The 17,898-nt window shown below is 39.0% G+C and overlaps 1 protein-coding gene and 1 long non-coding RNA gene across 4 annotated transcripts; one reads left to right on the top strand and one right to left on the bottom strand.

Moving 5' to 3' along the window:
- Positions 1-680: 680 nt before the first annotated feature.
- Positions 681-1,093, bottom strand: LOC124869693. The gene is made up of 2 exons (XR_007038646.1): positions 1,044-1,093; positions 681-802 (listed from the first exon to the last, which is right to left on the bottom strand). It is a non-coding gene; the product is annotated as an uncharacterized LOC124869693 (long non-coding RNA).
- A 292-nt stretch (positions 1,094-1,385) lies between these two features.
- Positions 1,386-15,470, top strand: dnai7 (dynein axonemal intermediate chain 7). 3 transcript variants are annotated; one of them, XM_047367703.1, is made up of 16 exons: positions 1,386-1,595; positions 3,722-3,739; positions 3,920-3,974; positions 5,144-5,232; positions 5,856-5,960; positions 6,175-6,312; positions 7,050-7,184; positions 7,281-7,384; positions 7,472-7,667; positions 7,743-7,869; positions 8,249-8,403; positions 8,496-8,637; positions 8,896-9,110; positions 12,448-12,564; positions 13,005-13,118; positions 14,265-15,470. In XM_047367703.1, exons 1-16 carry the CDS (start codon positions 1,539-1,541, stop codon positions 14,538-14,540), a joined length of 2,043 nt encoding a protein of 680 aa, XP_047223659.1. In that variant the 5' UTR covers positions 1,386-1,538; the 3' UTR covers positions 14,541-15,470. The 3 variants fall into 3 exon arrangements, with proteins under 3 accessions (XP_047223659.1, XP_047223657.1, XP_047223658.1); XM_047367701.1 differs by having other exon boundaries at positions 12,448-12,606; positions 14,265-15,464; XM_047367702.1 differs by lacking the exon at positions 3,722-3,739 and having other exon boundaries at positions 12,448-12,606; positions 14,265-15,465.
- The last annotated feature ends 2,428 nt before the right edge of the window (positions 15,471-17,898 follow it).

The raw sequence follows: 17,898 nt of genomic DNA, 5'->3' as shown, positions 1-17,898 counted from the left end.
GCACATAGTGAATATTACAAAGATTCCTCTCATTGATGGCATCAGTTGGCATAAGGGGAAAAAACCTTCCATTCATATGCTTGGATACAGCACTGAACATTCAGCTTCTTTAGCAATATCCTATTGTGGTTTACAGTATGACTGTCAAGTCAGCAATCTTTCTCATAAGTGTGTGGGCCATTTGCTGGACATAACATTTCTTTATTAAACATCCTTTTTTATTGGTCTGATGTAAATAGTTGACTTTTATGAAAAACTGAAATTTGGGTTTTTATTAGTTGTAAGTCATAATCATAATGTTCGTATGGCTCGGTGGTGGAGTGCGCGCGCTGTGTGCTGGGGATGAGGTTCTCAACGCAGCTCTCCTGGGTTTGATTTCCTGCCCTAGGCCATTAGCTGTGTCTTTTCTTCCTCTCTCTGCACTACTTCCTGTCTGGCTGCTGATGAGTAAGGACCACTAATGTCCCAAAAAATGGAAATCTATTTTTTTTAAATTGCACCTGTCAGTTTCAAATAATTAATAATTATTCCAGCACATGTACAGTCAAGTGGTCTCAGCAGAGCATTAGCAAGTGCAGAGGAACTACTCACTCTTAACAGGAAGAAACATCCAGCAATACCAGGATAAGCTGCAATTTGCTGCCACTGACTAGCGGACAAAAATGAGACAGAAGCACTGATCCAGGGGTATGTTTTATGTTAAATAAACACGAATGTAAACAGTTAATGGCAGCACCAGCTCTGTCAGTGGTTTCTTCCAGGAAATGAACATCTAAACAGAGAAAACATTGGGCGTGGATTACTGTGTATGGGAAAGAAAAAGAGAAAACACATAGTTAATGGAAGCTGTTTTTAGGTAATTGTACACTGTTACTTTTCCATTCCAGTAAATGTACATCTTCTATCAAAAACAGCTGAAAGGTTGTAGTTTTTGATAAACCATTTCACTCATTTCTCTAAGATATATTTTAAAGTATGTACTACGTATAACTGCTGATACAATGTTTAGAGCACAATATGCTGTATAAATTAGGAAAACTTACCATTTGTGTGAAAAAAAACATTATGAAACACCATACAATGAGAAGATAACATATCTGTAAGGAAACATTTAAAATCAGTCAGTTTCAAATAGGCTGGGTATTACTGGCTACAATATGTTCTTTTAAGGGAAATCTTTTGTTTTTTATTAGTATTCTGTGTAAAACTGTGTGATGATTCCGAATGACTGTTGTTGTAGACAGACCTTTGCAACAACAGACTGCCATGCTTTATACAGGAGAGTCCCCGTACTAAGATGGCGGCTGCTTTAACGCATCGTTCCAGCTGCAGTCCAGCGACCTCCGCGTGTTTATATCTGTCTTTACATTTTAAGCGTCATATTTATCACATCGTCAGTGGGTGTATGCTTACATGATAATGTATTCGAGCTGACCAGTTGTGAAGAGGTCTATTTTTCTCCTTTCCCACTTCTTAAATTCATATTGTCCTCAGCGCCGTGTGACGTGTCGTTCTCAAATAAAAACATACGAGTACGCATGTGCGCCGGTTACCGCGGTTACCTGTACACTGACTTCACCCGTACAGTAAAAATGGTAAGTTTTGTCTATTAAAAACTATTAATATTTAGATTATTTTTTGTCAGAACGTGTTTTACTCTACTTCCAGTTTGCTTAAATATTTTTAAAATGGACATAAAATCATGTTTCTTTAACAGTTTGTTTTAATGGAGGAAAATTCTGAAACATTCCCTGAAAAAGTAGTTTTGGAGGTGAAAGCGAACTCCGCAAACAACAGCGGGTGATCAGTCGCTTTCTTTTTATCAGCTTAAAAGAATAAAAAAAAAAAAATGCGGACTACTTGTCCAGTCTTCAACTACTACCAACTATTTTGTACAACTTTGTTTCACATGAACGCAATGATGGTTTTCTGCTACTTTTATCCCTGCTTGGGTGTGACCTCAGCCTATTTCTCGTCAGCTTTGTCTTTAATACTCTAAAACTCCTCTAAATCCTGTATATGTATGTTTTGTACTGAAGAGTTTAAGTTGCCAAAATAAATAATTAAAATCTGATTATCACAAATGTTTCACACCCAACACAGTGTATTCTTACATCCACAAACTCCAACGTATTTTGTTGAGATTTTATGTGATAGACCAACACAAAAATATTTCATAGTTGTGAAGTAGTAGAAAAAATACATAAATGTAAAATTTTTTTAAAACTAAAAATCTGAAAATCTGCCAAGCAGTTTTCTTTAGCCCTCATGAGTCAATAAAACCACATTTTGTCACAATTGTTGCAATACCAGCTGAGCTCATCTAGCCATTTAAATCTAAGTCAGACAAGGTTCAATTTGATGGATAGCATCTGAACATTAAATTGCCACAGTTTCTCATTAATATTTAGGTCTGCTTTATCTAAACCATTCATTGTAGTCCTGGCTGCGTGTTTACAGTTATTTTATTGCTGGAAGGTGAACCACTGTAACAGTCTCAAATCTTTTGAAGCCTCTAACAGATTTTCTTCCAGAATTGCCTGTATTCAGCCATCTTTCTATCAACTCTGACGTGCTTTGCTATCCTGGCTGAAGAAAAGCATCCCAATAGCATGTCTTACTACAAGGAAGGTGTGTTCAGAGTGATGGGCAGTTTTAGTTTTGCTGTATGACAAAAGGTTCTGTGTTGATCTCATCTGACCAGAGGACCTTCTTCCACATGTTTGCTGTGTTCCCTACGTGACCTGTAGCGAACTTTGAATAGAACATCTTATGACCTTCTCCTTGCAACTCTTCCATAAACGCCAGATTTGTGGAGAACATGACTATTCCCTCTTTGACCTACTCTCCCTGCGACCTGATCTTGAATAATCTGAAGACAATGAATGGATGACGAATATTCACCCTGACCACAGATTCGACAACCTGAACAAGGACCTCTTGGGTATTTCTCTGATTAATGCTCTCCTTGCTTGGCTGTTCAGTTTTGGTAGATGGCCATGTCTAAATAGGTTTAGAGTTGTGCCATACCCTTTCAAGTGATATATTAATAAGTTCTCCATGAGATGTTCACAGTGTATATTATTTGCTAACCTAACCTAGCTTTAAGCCTCTATAATTTTATCCCTGATCTGTTTACTTTTGTTCTTGGTCTTGATGATGCTGTTTCTTCTCTAATGCTCCTTAACAAACCTCTGAGGTCTTTACAGAAAAGCATATTTACCTATTATGTAACTTCTAAAGGCAGTTGGTTATACTGGGTTTTATTTAGGGGTATCAGCGAAAAGGGAGTTGAATACTTTTCTGATTTAAATTTCTGCTAAAAAAATAAAAATCTTCCACCACAGATTTTTTTTCTTTACTTTGTCTTGATCTCTCAAATAAATCCTAATAAAATATAATTAAGTTTGTGGTTGTAAAGTGTCAAAATATGACAAAAGGTTTGTAAAGGTTTAAGTAAGCTTGGCTGTTTATTAGTCAAAATCTTTCATTTTCCTGAGTTTCATCAGATGTGGCCTGAATAGGGTCTCTCAAACTAACGTATTATCTAGCGATAATACTGTCTCTGCCTATCACTCTGTGTGACCCTTATTTCAGTTTTCTGAACAATGTATTCATAAATGTAAATATTGCCTTCTTCAGATCCTTATTTCTCATGTTAAACCTTGATTTTATGCTTTCTTGCATGTCTTTTTGTAACTTTCTTTTCTGTGAATGGTAGCCACCCAAGAGTAAAAAGGTATGAGCAAAAAGCACTCAGCTCATTTTGTCTTTTATCATTTCGTTTTATAAACACAGTCCATTTATCTGGCAATAAATGCTTAAATGTTCATACTTTAAACATTTATTATCCAGTCTCTAAGTACAGTTTAAACAGTAAGCCCTCTATGTTAAACACTCTGATTTCCAATGATTTTAGAAGTCACGTAAGATGACCAAAGCTCAGAGGTTAAAGAAGCAGCAAGAGGAGGAAGGTAATCCTTATGTGTCTGTCTGTCCATCTAAATGTGTACCATGTTTATATACCTGCTTTCATTCAATAAAGGTAGCTATTTTGATGCATTCAGCAATGTCTTTTGAACCTCAACCTGCTAAATGTTCTTGCAGCTTATAGATACAGTTGGAGTTCAAGCCAGATGTAAAAAGATGTACTTTTTCATGTTTTTTTCCTCACTTTCTGACATTGAATGATTCGAAAGTTGTTTCTGTATTTGGTCAGTTAGAATTAATTAAATTATTATCATTTGGCTAAAATGCATCACTTAGGTCTAAGATTTTGGTTATCTTTCCTCAAGCTTCTCACCATAGTTTGCTGAACCTTCGTCTGCATTTGCAAACTATAACCTGTAGGCTTGTTGTGTATGCCGTAATGGCTTCTTCCTCTCTGAGTGGCCTTTCAGCCCATGTACTTAATTCACTGTACTTAATGACACTGTCTGACCAGCTTCAGCCAGCATCTTCACAAGATCTTTTGCTTTTGTTCTGGGCCCAATACGAACATTTTACCCCAAAACCTGTCCATCTCTGATACACACAACCCGTCTCCTTCCTGAACGATGTAATGGCTGGACATTCCCATGGTGGTCAGACTTTATTGTATTGCTTGAACAGATAAATGTGGTTGATTTAGGCATCTGAAAGTTGCACCACAGGATGAAGAAAGTTGGTGGAGGTCCACAGATCTCTTCTAGATATCTTGGCAAATTTCTTTAGATTTTTCCATGATGACACCCAAAACAGCAGTATGTTTGACTTGTGGCTCATTTTAATGCCAATAATGGGAATTAGCAAAGTTACCAAAGCCTCGACAATATCTTTTGATAATAATTTTTTTAATCTTTTGATTATGATTTGAGCTTTTCCCAGATTGTTCAACAAGGATTGTGATCTTAGTGAATGTAAACTTCTGAATTTGAAGAAGGAAGAAAAAAATTCTCTTAGCTCTACTATTCTATTCTCTCGTCTTAGAAAATAGAAGGTTTTGATCCTAACTGACCTAAAAAAGGAAATGTTTTATCTGTTTTAATCTCAAACACTGAGTAAAAAAGTGATGCGTCTTTTTATACAGCCTCTGTAAATATTTGCTTTCAACCTGCAGCGATGAGGTGATTTTGCTTTTATTTGGTGTCCTGTTGGTCTCCAGAAGCTGCCCAGCTGCAGGCCGAAAGAGAAGAACAGGACAGATTGGAAAACAGGAGAAAGCAGGAGGAGATACAAAGGCTAGAAGAGATGGTAGGATTGCTGAAGAATATACTCTAAACCCTTGGGCAATATTTCTAAGAATTCTCACTTCCATGAGTAGCTAATGTGATGAAAGAAAACTCCTTATTTCTATTAGGTTTAAGTTCTTTACTCTTGTAAATATAATACATTTAGACTTTGAAAGGACCTCATTGGGAGACAAACCCTTTCAAACAGGAAGGTTGGTTTTAAAGAGATATGTGCCAGATGATGGATGACAGTCTTCTTCTGTTGGTGCTGGTGGTGCGGTGGGGGGTTGGAGGGGGAGTGGGGGGTAATGGCTGATCTTATTCTCATCTGTTACCCCCTCCCACATATCTATATGTTTGCCTTTATAGGCAGAGGGGTAATCACAAATCACCTCTGCAGCGCTTTTATAAACTGAAACTCTCAGCAATCAGTGCAACTGAAAGCATTTTCTTATTCAAATCTACTATATGTAAATCAACATTTACAGCCAAGTGAATCAAATAAAAAGAACGTTTGGGGGAAAAACCCATTTTTGACAACCAATCACAGGCTTTTATTATACCTTGTTTTGCCTTGAAATTGCTATCTCTGTTGTTTTTGTTTTCTGTAGTGTGTATAAAATAATTTTGTACATTTGCTGGTAGGCTTTGGAGAGCAGAGAGAATGAGCTGAATGAACTGCATCATCTGCTGGAGGAAAACAACTCTGCAATAATCAAATGGAGGATGGATGCTGCAGAAAAGGCTGAAGTAGGCAATTCATGATAATCTGATTTATTTAAACATTTAAATATAAAAAAGACACACTTTGCAGTTTGAAATGATTTTTGGGCATGTCACACAGAATAATGCAGAATAAAATACACAAATTACATTTTCAATAAATTAGGGATTTAAGGTTAAGTTACCCATTGGTAGTTGTTGAAAATTGAGCATAACGATGCTGCCCACTCTTTGTGTTCAGTGGGAGAGATACATGCGTTGTGATGGTGTCCCAGACCCAAAAGACCAGCGGGGGGTCAATACATTTATCAGCTTGTGGAGGGATGACTCAGAGTCCAACGTTGCAGAGGAGCTTCAGCTGTGCAGCAAAGCGGTACAGGTGAGTATCTGTATGTACTGTAAATAATTAAATAAATAAATTAGTCAATTAACATTTTAATTAATTACAGTTGGTAAATTTTATTAATGGAAAATTTTTTTAAACTTATGTAGAACATTTCAACTTTTTCACATTTATTACATGAACCTTAATGTAACACATACCTGTGAAGTGGAAGAAACCATTAAACATGGTTCTTGAAATTGTTTATAATTAAAAGAGATAATCCTAGAAAAAAACCTGTTGGAGGCCACAGCAGACTTGAGACTGGAGATGTTCACGTTCCAGGAGGACGACCCCGAACATGTAGCTAGAGCTACAAAGGGATGATTCAGATCAAATCATTTTCATGTGTTGGAATAGCCTAGTCAAAGTACAGGCATGAATCGAGTGAGAATCTGTGTCAAGGCTTGAAAATAATGTTTACAGCCACACTTTGTCCGATCTTACTGAGTTTGAGCTGTTCTCCAGTAAAAAAGGGGCCAAAATGACATGACAGTGTAGATGTGCAAAGATGGTGCATGCACACCCCAAAAGTCCTAAAATTGTAAATGTCGCGAAAGGTGGTTCTGCACAGTGTTAGCTCAGGGAGGCTATATGCTAAACAGAACAGGATAAATGGAACAAATCCAAATAAAATCCATTAGTTTGTGGCTGTAATGTGGCAAAATGTAAACAAGTTTATGAAGTGAGAGTACTTTTGCAAGGCGCTGTAAAAACAAGGGTCTTATTTATAGCTGTTTGAAGAGCTGGAGGAGCTTCTGAATGAGACCAAAGATCCAAAAGAGATCCTGATGTACCAAGAGGCTCTCAGAGATGTACAGGAGCTTCTCCATTCTAAACACCTTTCTATAGCTGAGAAGATCCTAAAGGTAGGTCAAAATTGAGCGGTTTTCATGCTAGCACAATAAGATCCTAATATGTGGAAACCTGTTTTGACAAAGCCTCCTATTTCGTTGCGGTTGCAGGGAGCAGGCGAAAACATCGACCCTGACACAAGAAACATGCAAACTGTGTCCAAAAATGAAACGTCAACACTGTGTCTCTGGGCCAACCTCTTTAAAAATCCAAAGTTTGTGTGTAAAACTGTTGAGAAAATACAAATCCTTTCCTTGCTCTCCCACTGACAAACTCACTGGTTAAGATATTCCGTTTTCAGCTTTAAGGAGCTTGACTTTGAGGAAGCTGGTATGGGGTTTAGGCTTCCTATGCAACTGGCTGTGAGCGACATCGCCGTAAGGATCCTCCACACCCACTATGACCACCTGTCAATGCTGGCCAGGATCAGACATCAGTCTGAGAAGCAGATAATGGGGGAGAAGAAGCTGTCCATCCAGGAGTCCGACAAAAAACAGGTGGGTCAAATGAATCAGTGTTTAGGTCCGAATATCAAGAGCAATGCTGTCGTTTTAACTGTGTGTTTCTCTCAGAGCTCAGCCAGTCTGCAGTCCAGAAACAGCAGCGTACAGGGTTCAGAGGACAGCAAGAGCCAGATATTTACACAGATGGAAGCACTCAGTGGTCACATGTCCAGCCTGGATTTTGCTGATGTTCCAAGTAAAGAAAAAAAACTTGATGTAGAATTTTGAAATTAGATCTTTTTAATTCTCTTTTAAAAGCTGATACCTTCCCCTGAGGTCTTCATGAAACCTCTGTGACATACTCCGGTCAAACTTGCACAACTCTCTTTTCAGTTGTTCCAGTTAGTTTCATTTTTAAATTTGAGTTCTTGAAGATGTTTCTCCTCACATCCAAAGGGCTTCTTCATTTCCGAAGAACGCTGGATTGTAGGAGAACCATCTTAAAGAAACTAGAAACTTTGAAAGATCAAACAAAAAGGAAGAATACTTGGAGTTTACATGTGACATTTCTCTTTGAAACCTACCTCTATATATAGTCATCCACCTAGAAATAAAATGACCATGTCTGTCCACAGCTACAGATCCAACTGTTCCTCAAGTTGCAATGACAGGAAATGGAGCCCAGGTTGTAGATATAATGGAGTACACTTCCCTGGGTGGGGTTTTCTACTATGACCTCCTTCACCTCCCACCTCAGCCTATCAGGAAAAGAGGTTATACAATACTGCAGGTGATTACGACAGGGTTTTACCACTGAAAGCTGCACTTGCAGCTCAGGTTGAGTTGAGCATATTCTCAGAGATCCATGGTTTATTCTTCTAGATTGTGGATGGGCTGAGGGTGTTCCCTTACCCAACAAAGAGGCCGAAAGGTGAGGCGTGCCCCCCGGTTGGGGTGTCCATTGCCCTTCCTGACTGGGTGGTTTACATGGAACCTCCACTTGTGGCTCGCTGGGATGCTGGAGGTACATACAGCAGAAATTACATCAGAAGTTGTGCAGTAGTTTTCATGTTACTTAAATCTTTTCATATTTTGTTGCATGAAATGAAAAATAATTCCTTCCACTTCATAATTATGCTCTACTCTATGTTGGTCTATCACATAAAATGCTGATAAAATACACTGAAGTCTGAGGTTATAATGTGTCAAAATGTTAAAAAGCTCCAAGGGAATGAATGCTTTTGCATGGCACTCTCACCAACACTGGCTTCTACACACCCAGATGAGCAGTGGAGAAGGGACGGCGTCACCGATGTCTCCTACGAAGAGGCAGGAGCCAAAATCTCCTTTAAGATGGAAACATTCCAGACCTTTGCGCTGATGCAGAAGACCTACGCCAACCTTCCTTTTCAGAGCTGGGAGCTGCGGCCGCTGGGCCAGGATTCTGCTCTTTTTATGGTCAAGGGAGCATTCATTAACATCACCATCACCATTCAGGCAAGGGACTTGTTCTGTACATGTGGAATCCCTGCTGCTGCAGGATGTTGAATCTGCTGGATCTTTTGGAACCAAACATTTAGAGATTTCAGTCGAAATGACTTCATTTAATTGCTGAACAATTTGGTTTTGCATTAATATTTCTCAAAAAAAGTTGAATTTAATGTCTTCATTGGCAGTTTCTTAAGACTGAAATAAAGACATTTTGCATTTATTCAGTTAAGAGGGAAATATGTAACAAAAACATGTTTTTTTGCGACTTCAGTGACTTTAAGGAAATTTGAAGTTTGAACGTCCACAGCTCAAAACTGTATCCTCCGTCACTCAAGTTTTGTTAGGCACAATTAAATACTGATTAGGTTGATAGTTATATTAGTTGATATCTCACTGAAGAAGAAAAGTCTTTCATAGATGAATTGAGAAAAGAATGCAGCTCTTACTACACACATGCATTTACAATTGAGGTGACAGCCATCTCTCCATGCCAGCTAACGTGACAAGCAACTACCACAACAGCTAAAGCTGTTTACATTTTCACTGGTTACTGGTTCAGCAACCAAACAAACCTTTTGGGATACAAAGCACATTTCCATCAAATATCACCTGTTATCAAAATATTTCCCTGAGTGTAGACCTGTTTGTCCAAATATCTTTTCCTTCAGGTCAGTTTACAATAAAGTCACAAACAAACTCTGCTCATTTTAGGTTTATACAGGTACATCTAAAAACATTTGAATATTTTGAAAAGGTTCAATATTTTTTGTTACTCATTTCAGAAACTGAAACTCATATATAACTGTATTACACATAGAGATTATTTCTTGTAATTTGCGTGATAATGGCTACAGAAAATGAAAACCCAAAATTTTGAATCTTGGAAAATTAGAAATATCTCAATATTCTAGTTAGATGGCCAGTTAAGCTCAGTGACACCACTGTCATTGAACCAGCTGTTGGCACCTTTGGCAATGTGGAAAATGAAAGCAGCATCTCGATACAGCTTGTCAGGAGAAGGAAGCATGAAGTGCTCTAGAATGTCCTGGTAGATGGCTACATCGACTGTGGACTTCAGAAAACAGTGGACCAACACCAGCAGATGACATGGACCCCAAATCATCACTGAAGCACTCAATCCACTCTTCCTCCAGACTCCAGGTCTTTGACTTGCAAATGAAATTTAAACTGTACTTTCATCTGAAAGAAGGACATTGGACCACTGAGCAACAGGTCAGTTATTTTTCTCCTTAGCCCAGGTAAGACTCTTTTCATGTGGTCTCTGGTTCAGGATAGGATTTGTCTTTGCATAGTGGGTCTTGATGCAGTGACTCCAACCTCAGTCCACTCCTTGTGAAGCACCCCCAAATTCTTGAATGGATTTTGCTGGACAATCCTGTAAAAGTTGTGTTTATCCCTGTTGCTGGTACACCTTTGCCTACCACACATTTTCCTTCCACTTATCTTTCTATGATTTTGCTTAAATACAGCACTCTGAACATCCAGCTTCTTTAGCGATGACCTTTTGTGGCTTACCCTCCTGGTGGTGGGTCTAAATGACTGTCTTCTGTCCAATCAGCAGTCTTCCCCATGGCTCTGTAGCCTACTGACCCAGACTGAGACCATTTAGAGGCTCAGGAAACATTTGCAGGTGTTTTGAGTTAATTAATGTGTGACGCCATGAGTTTCTAATTTTTAACTTCAGCACAATATTCCATTTTCAATGCCACTGAATTTTGGGTTTTCATTATCTGTAAAGCCATAATCACCAAAATGACAAGAAATAAAGGCTTGAAAAAATTCTCTCCATGTGTAATGAATCTATATGAGTTTCACTTTCTGAAATGAGTGACAAAAAATATTGAATTTTTTCACACAGGTTTTTAGATGTACTTGTAGTTAACCCTTAACCATGTTGATGGAAATTGAATAAGGTCAAGAACTTTTTAAACTTAACAGAGCAATCTGCGTCCCTTCATTTTTGTGCCATTACGTCCCATTCAAAACGTATTTTTTGAATACAGGAACATTGAAATTTGGTTTATATTCTTCTATTCATCTTCTATACCACTTCTCCCATAGTGGGTCACGGGGAGGCTGGTGCCTATCTCCAGCAGTCTACAGGCAGGAGGCGGGGTCCACCCCGGACAGGTCACCAATCCATCGCAGGGCAACACAGAGACATACAGGACAAACAACCATACACACACTCATTCACACCTAAGGGCAATTTAGAGAGACCAATTAACCTAACAGTCATGTTTTTGGACTGTGGGAGGAAGCCAAAGTACCTGGTGAAAACTCACGCATGCACGGGGAGAACATGCAAACTCCATGTAGAAAGACCCCCGGCCAGGAATTGAACCCAGGACCTTCTTGCTGCAAGGCAACTGCGCCACCGTGCAGCCCAATTTGGTTTAAATTAAAACTTGATTCCATTCCATTCAGAATTAATGTTTTATTGATTCCCAATAGGTGTAAATGTGTTTTAATGTACTTTAAATCTACCAATTTGAACTTATGGGCTGGGAAAAAATATTTTGAGGACTCAACAACTTTGCACAAGAAATAGAAACTGATCAGAATTAGTGTTGCTCCCAATTTTCACACTCCCAGGCTAAGATAATACCACTCCATCCCCTCAAAAAATAATTCACATATCACTGTTGTCAGACCAAAACCTTGTGTCTCTAAAAATGAAACTTGGATCTTGCTTCCACACGTAAATTCAAACCGTTTCCTCATATTTACATGCTCTTGTTTGATACTTTTCACCGGAAATGTGCCAATGAAACACCAGACAGATGTGAAGAGTGATCAATAGGGTTGATTTTCACAAGAAAACAAAAATGACAGAAAATGGAGTTACAAGGTTTTAGCCCGAAAGCGACTATATATGGGACTGAACAAAAAAAAAATTCTTTTAAAATAAATACTAGCAAAAAAAAAAGTAAAAGGGGTATTTTAAGGGATAAGAGTTACACTTGCAAATCAGCTCACAAATGTAAATATTTCCTCTGTTTACATATTTTAATGTCACGACAACCATGCTTCAAGTATTTTGTTATATTATTATTTAATAGTTTGGTTCCCCAACATTTTATAAATAGAAACTTAAAACATTTTCAAAAACCAACAAAAGTTCTTTTAAATGTTTATTATGTCAAACATTACTAAATTATGCATCTTGTGTCATGTGGTTGTTTTCCATGCACAGTAAAACAGCTGATTACCATATTCCAACAGCTGTACCATGTTTTGGTTTAAAACCAGACGTAATCGCAGGACAGGAAAATAAGACGTGAGGCTCAGTGTTTACAATTTGTTTGAATTTGATGAACAGAATGATCAGTGTATGCTGCAGCTGGAGCAGGAGAGAGGCCTCTCTCACCTCGTGGGGAAGTGGATGAGCGGACCTGCCCTGCAGAAAGCCATGCTCAAGGCGGGGATCAACATCTTTGTAAACGAGCACACGCACAAATACATCAGCATCTGCAAGAAGGTCTGCATCCTTCAGTTTCACTTTGTAATGTTGCAAAAAGATACAGGAATTGAGCGATGTTCATGTTCTATTTGGTTATGTGTGTTAGGGATGGTAGACTTCTTCAAAATGAGCAACATGCTTCAAATTTGTTTTATATTAAAGTTAAATGAGTTTAACAATCCCATCGACACGGCACAAGATTTAATACACACCACAAAATGTTAGACTAACTCTAGATCACAAGATGCTACGTGGAGGACCCACAATATTAAAACCGACCGTCCACAGAAGGAACCGCAGAAAGGGTGCTGCTACGTTTGACTGGGCCCAGCCAAAAATGGTTGTGCAAATCTGAAAATTGCATTCTGTTTCTTGCAGCATCAGATAATGCTCTGCTTGCTTCCTCTCTTTTTCAGGAATCACTTTCCGAACAGGCTGTATATGAGCAGATGGCCCTCTTTGCATCTGCTTGTGCCTTCTCATGGAGCAAGTGGAATGCCATATGTGGAGAGGAGCATCTGGTCCTTCAGGTATTATTTGCTGCAACCTTTATTTTTCTTTATAAACGACATGAACATTTCCTCTGAAGCACAGTGATATGCAACAACCAGGCCTTCTGTAGGCCATTAATCACCAGCAACATGTCTGGTTTATTTGAGTTACTTCAGCTGATATTGGGGCGGGTCAGGGATAAAGTTGTGAAGAGGTTTAAAGCACAATTAGGTTATAAAAACATATCCCATGCTTCGGACTGCCCACAGGGGATGGTTTGATCCATCATCCATAAATGGAAACAGAATGTAACAAATGCACACCTACCAAGACATGGCTGTTCACCTTAAATGACAGGCCAAGCAAGGAGAGCATTTTTCAGAGAAGCAGCCAGGAAGTCCCTGGTAACGCTGGAGGAACTGCTAAGATCCAAAACTCAGATGAAGACCCCACAAAACTGGTCTTCATGGAGAAATGGCAGGAAGAACACCATTGTTAGAGGAAAGCCATATGAAGCCCTCCCTGTAGTTTGCCACAAGCCATGTGGGGAATATGGCAAACAAGTTGAAGAAGGTGGTCTGGGCAGATGAGAACAAAACTGAACAGTCGTTGGAAACTAATGCCCCATATCACTCTGAACGCATCAGCCCCAAAGTTAAATGTGGTATTGGCAGCATCATACTGTGGGATTGCTTTACTTCTGCAAGGGAAGGGAAGCTGGTTGAAGTTGATGGGAAAATGGAGGGAGCTAGATACAGGGCAGTCCTTGAAGAATATCTATTAGAGGCTGTAAAAGAGCTGAGACTGGGGCCTAGGTTCACCGTTGTGTTCAGTGGGACAGATGCATTATGATGGGGTCCCAGACCCAAAAAAGATCAAAACATTTATCCGATAGGACGGCCAGGTCAAAGTCCAGCACTAACTCTAATTGAGAATCTGTGGCAAGACTTGAAAATTGCTGCTGAAAGATGCTCTCCATCCATTCTGAGTCCGAGTTATTAGTCAAAGTAGAATGGACAAAAATGTCGGTGTCTAGATAAGCAAACGTGGTAGAGACACACTGCAAAACAAGTTCAGATTATGCATAGTTTCAGTTTGAAAACTATGCATTATTTTTCTCCCACTTCACATTATGCACTACTTTGCAGTAGCACACTCATTTGTATGTCCATCCTTTATGCCAGGTTTGTGAGCACCATGACCCCACCCCTGTACCTGAAGACTCTTGGAGTATGTACCTCGTGGGTGCACAGAGGAGCCAGAAACTGGAGATCACTGAGAACAGTGAAGCTTTTTCCCAAGACCATGTTCCTAACAGCAGGTTCCACTCCACCTTCATCCACATGCTGCAGGATAACATGAGCCCTGATGGAATAGCTATGGCCAAAAATTCCCATTACTGGTTTGTTGACACTGTGCAGAGCCTGCTTTGTGCCACTAGACCCCTGGTTTATTCATAAATTGTGATGTTAGACTAATACAGTGATTAATGTAAGATGGTTACATTTAGATTGGGATGCTTCACAGACTAAGTTCAACAAAAGAAGTTTGCAAATAACATTGTTAAAAGAGATGAACAGGTTATTAAGGACAACGGTAGGTTTATTGAAGATCAACCGTGAATAAATGCTTTGCAAAGACAAGTCAGAGCTGGAATTTCATGCAGACGTCAAAGGCCAGATGTAATAACCCATTTATCATGCTGATTTCAAGTCAGTAAAGGGCTCAAAGAAATATGACCCAAACAATAATAGTAATAAAACTTTTCTCCTGACTGTTACAACTACGGACAAATGATTCTGACAAACTGCTTGTAAAGCAATAGACATCTGCTATCACCAACATTATATGAAGAGCTGTGATGTGCAGAGTAGAGCACCTTTCTTCACGTTTGATGTGTTGCCTCCTGGCTTATAGCAAACTGCAAATGACACTTTCTAGGGATTTTCTTCTTGTCACTATTCCCTGAAGGCCATATTTGTGGAGCAGAGAACTAACAGATGTCCTGGTGAAAGACTCTACCACCTGAGCTTTGGATATGTACAGCTCCTCCACAGTTTTTGTTTGTAAACAAATGCAACCATATATCATTACACCCCACTTTTACAATTATTCAACTATTATGATGTGTTGGTCCGTCTCATAAAATTGGAATAAAATACAGAGACGTTTGTGGTTGTTACATGACAGAATTTAAAATATGGTATATTTATAATATAAAATATAGTATGAATATTTTTCAAGGCAGTCTTTATGTTCCAGCTCAAGAGCATTGAGCCAAAAAGTAATTTCACAGTTATAAAAATAGTCCCAAATAATAATTTTGTTATTCAAACATTTCAGAGAATTTTATATTGTGTCATTAACCAATAAAGACCAGTCTCTGTGCATATGCAGACTAGGGCTGCAACTAACCATTATTTTGCTAAGTAATTAATGTGTTGACTATTCTTTCAATAAATCGTTTAATAATGGGATAGCAGATGATGCCTAATAGGAGATCTTTTACAGAATTTGAACTAGGTGAGGATAAAGCTAGGCCACTTGAGGAGTTCTGGACAGAGCATATTTACAGACAAAGGTTTTTCATCTTAAATGTAAAATGTATATATTTTCCGCATAGTTTTAGTTTCATTACTGCTCTGACTGGGTTGGTCTTTCAGCAAATAGCATGTTTTAGAGTCTGTATACACCAGTTAACTATTATTTGATTCCTATATTAGTTGACAAATATTTCAATAATCGTTTATTTGCGATCAATCCAGTTGTTTCAGCCCTAACGTGGACTGAAATGACGCAGCGCTATCTTAAGAAAGCTTTGCATTGACAAATGCCAGCAAACCTAAATGAGCTAAAGCTAAAACATTTATTCATTTTTTAATTACTTAATTTCATCATTTAAACTGGTATATTTAATTATGTCATGTGATACAATTATTTATTTGTGCATTTCATAATTTAATGGTGCACATACTTATTTCAGTATATATTTATTTAATTTTGTTCCTTTTGGTCCTGTGTACAGCTCAGGTGTCACATCATGATGATCTCAAATCATCCGACCCCGCACTTGGTGTCTTGCGACCCTCTTAGGGGGTCCTGACCCCCACTTTGAGAACACCTTGTTTAAGGGATTTTTAAAGCCTGTTTCATAAAGAACGCTGACTGAAAATGACTAAGGCCATGTGGATGCGTGAAATAACAAAATGAAATGGGTTACATATACAGGTCCTTCTCAAAAAATTAGCATATTGTGATAAAGTTCATTATTTTCCATAATGTCATGATGAAAATTTAACATTCATATATTTTAGATTCATTGCACACTAACTGAAATATTTCAGGTCTTTTATTGTCTTAATACGGATGATTTTGGCATACAGCTCATGAAAACCCAAAATTCCTATCTCACAAAATTAGCATATCATTAAAAGGGTCTCTAAACGAGCTATGAACCTAATCATCTGAATCAACGAGTTAACTCTAAACACCTGCAAAAGATTCCTGAGGCCTTTAAAACTCCCAGCCTGGTTCATCACTCAAAACCCCAATCATGGGTAAGACTGCCGACCTGACTGCTGTCCAGAAGGCCACTATTGACACCCTCAAGCAAGAGGGTAAGACACAGAAAGACATTTCTGAACGAATAGGCTGTTCCCAGAGTGCTGTATCAAGGCACCTCAGTGGGAAGTCTGTGGGAAGGAAAAAGTGTGGCAGAAAACGCTGCACGAGAAGAGGTGACCGGACCCTGAGGAAGATTGTGGAGAAGGGCCGATTCCAGACCTTTGGGGACCTGCGGAAGCAGTGGACTGAGTCTGGAGTAGAAACATCCAGAGCCACCGTGCACAGGCGTGTGCAGGAAATGGGCTACAGGTGCCGCATTCCCCAGGTCAAGCCACTTTTGAACCAGAAACAGCGGCAGAAGCGCCTGACCTGGGCTACAGAGAAGCAGCAATGGACTGTTGCTCAGTGGTCCAAAGTACTTTTTTCGGATGAAAGCAAATTCTGCATGTCATTCGGAAATCAAGGTGCCAGAGTCTGGAGGAAGACTGGGGAGAAGGAAATGCCAAAATGCCAGAAGTCCAGTGTCAAGTACCCACAGTCAGTGATGGTCTGGGGTGCCGTGTCAGCTGCTGGTGTTGGTCCACTGTGTTTTATCAAGGGCAGGGTCAATGCAGCTAGCTATCAGGAGATTTTGGAGCACTTCATGCTTCCATCTGCTGAAAAGCTTTATGGAGATGAAGATTTCATTTTTCAGCACGACCTGGTACCTGCTCACAGTGCCAAAACCACTGGTAAATGGTTTACTGACCATGGTATCACTGTGCTCAATTGGCCTGCCAACTCTCCTGACCTGAACCCCATAGAGAATCTGTGGGATATTGTGAAGAGAACGTTGAGAGACTCAAGACCCAACACTCTGGATGAGCTAAAGGCCGCTATCGAAGCATCCTGGGCCTCCATAAGACCTCAGCAGTGCCACAGGCTGATTGCCTCCATGCCACGCCGCATTGAAGCAGTCATTTCTGCAAAAGGATTCCTGACCAAGTATTGAGTGCATAACTGTACATGATTATTTGAAGGTTGACGTGTTTTGTATTAAAAACACTTTTCTTTTATTGGTCGGATGAAATATACTAATTTTGTGAGATAGGAATTTTGGGTTTTCATGAGCTGTATGCCAAAATCATCCGTATTAAGACAATAAAAGACCTGAAATATATCAGTTAGTGTGCAATGAATCTAAAATATATGAATGTTAAATTTTCATCATGACATTATGGAAAATAATGAACTTTATCACAATATGCTAATATT

Source organism: Girardinichthys multiradiatus, chromosome 6 (assembly GCF_021462225.1).
Source record: "Girardinichthys multiradiatus isolate DD_20200921_A chromosome 6, DD_fGirMul_XY1, whole genome shotgun sequence".
Classification (NCBI taxonomy): Eukaryota; Metazoa; Chordata; class Actinopteri; order Cyprinodontiformes; family Goodeidae; genus Girardinichthys; species Girardinichthys multiradiatus.
Note: the sequence above shows the minus strand (reverse complement) of the source record. Positions and strands in the feature narration are given on the sequence as shown.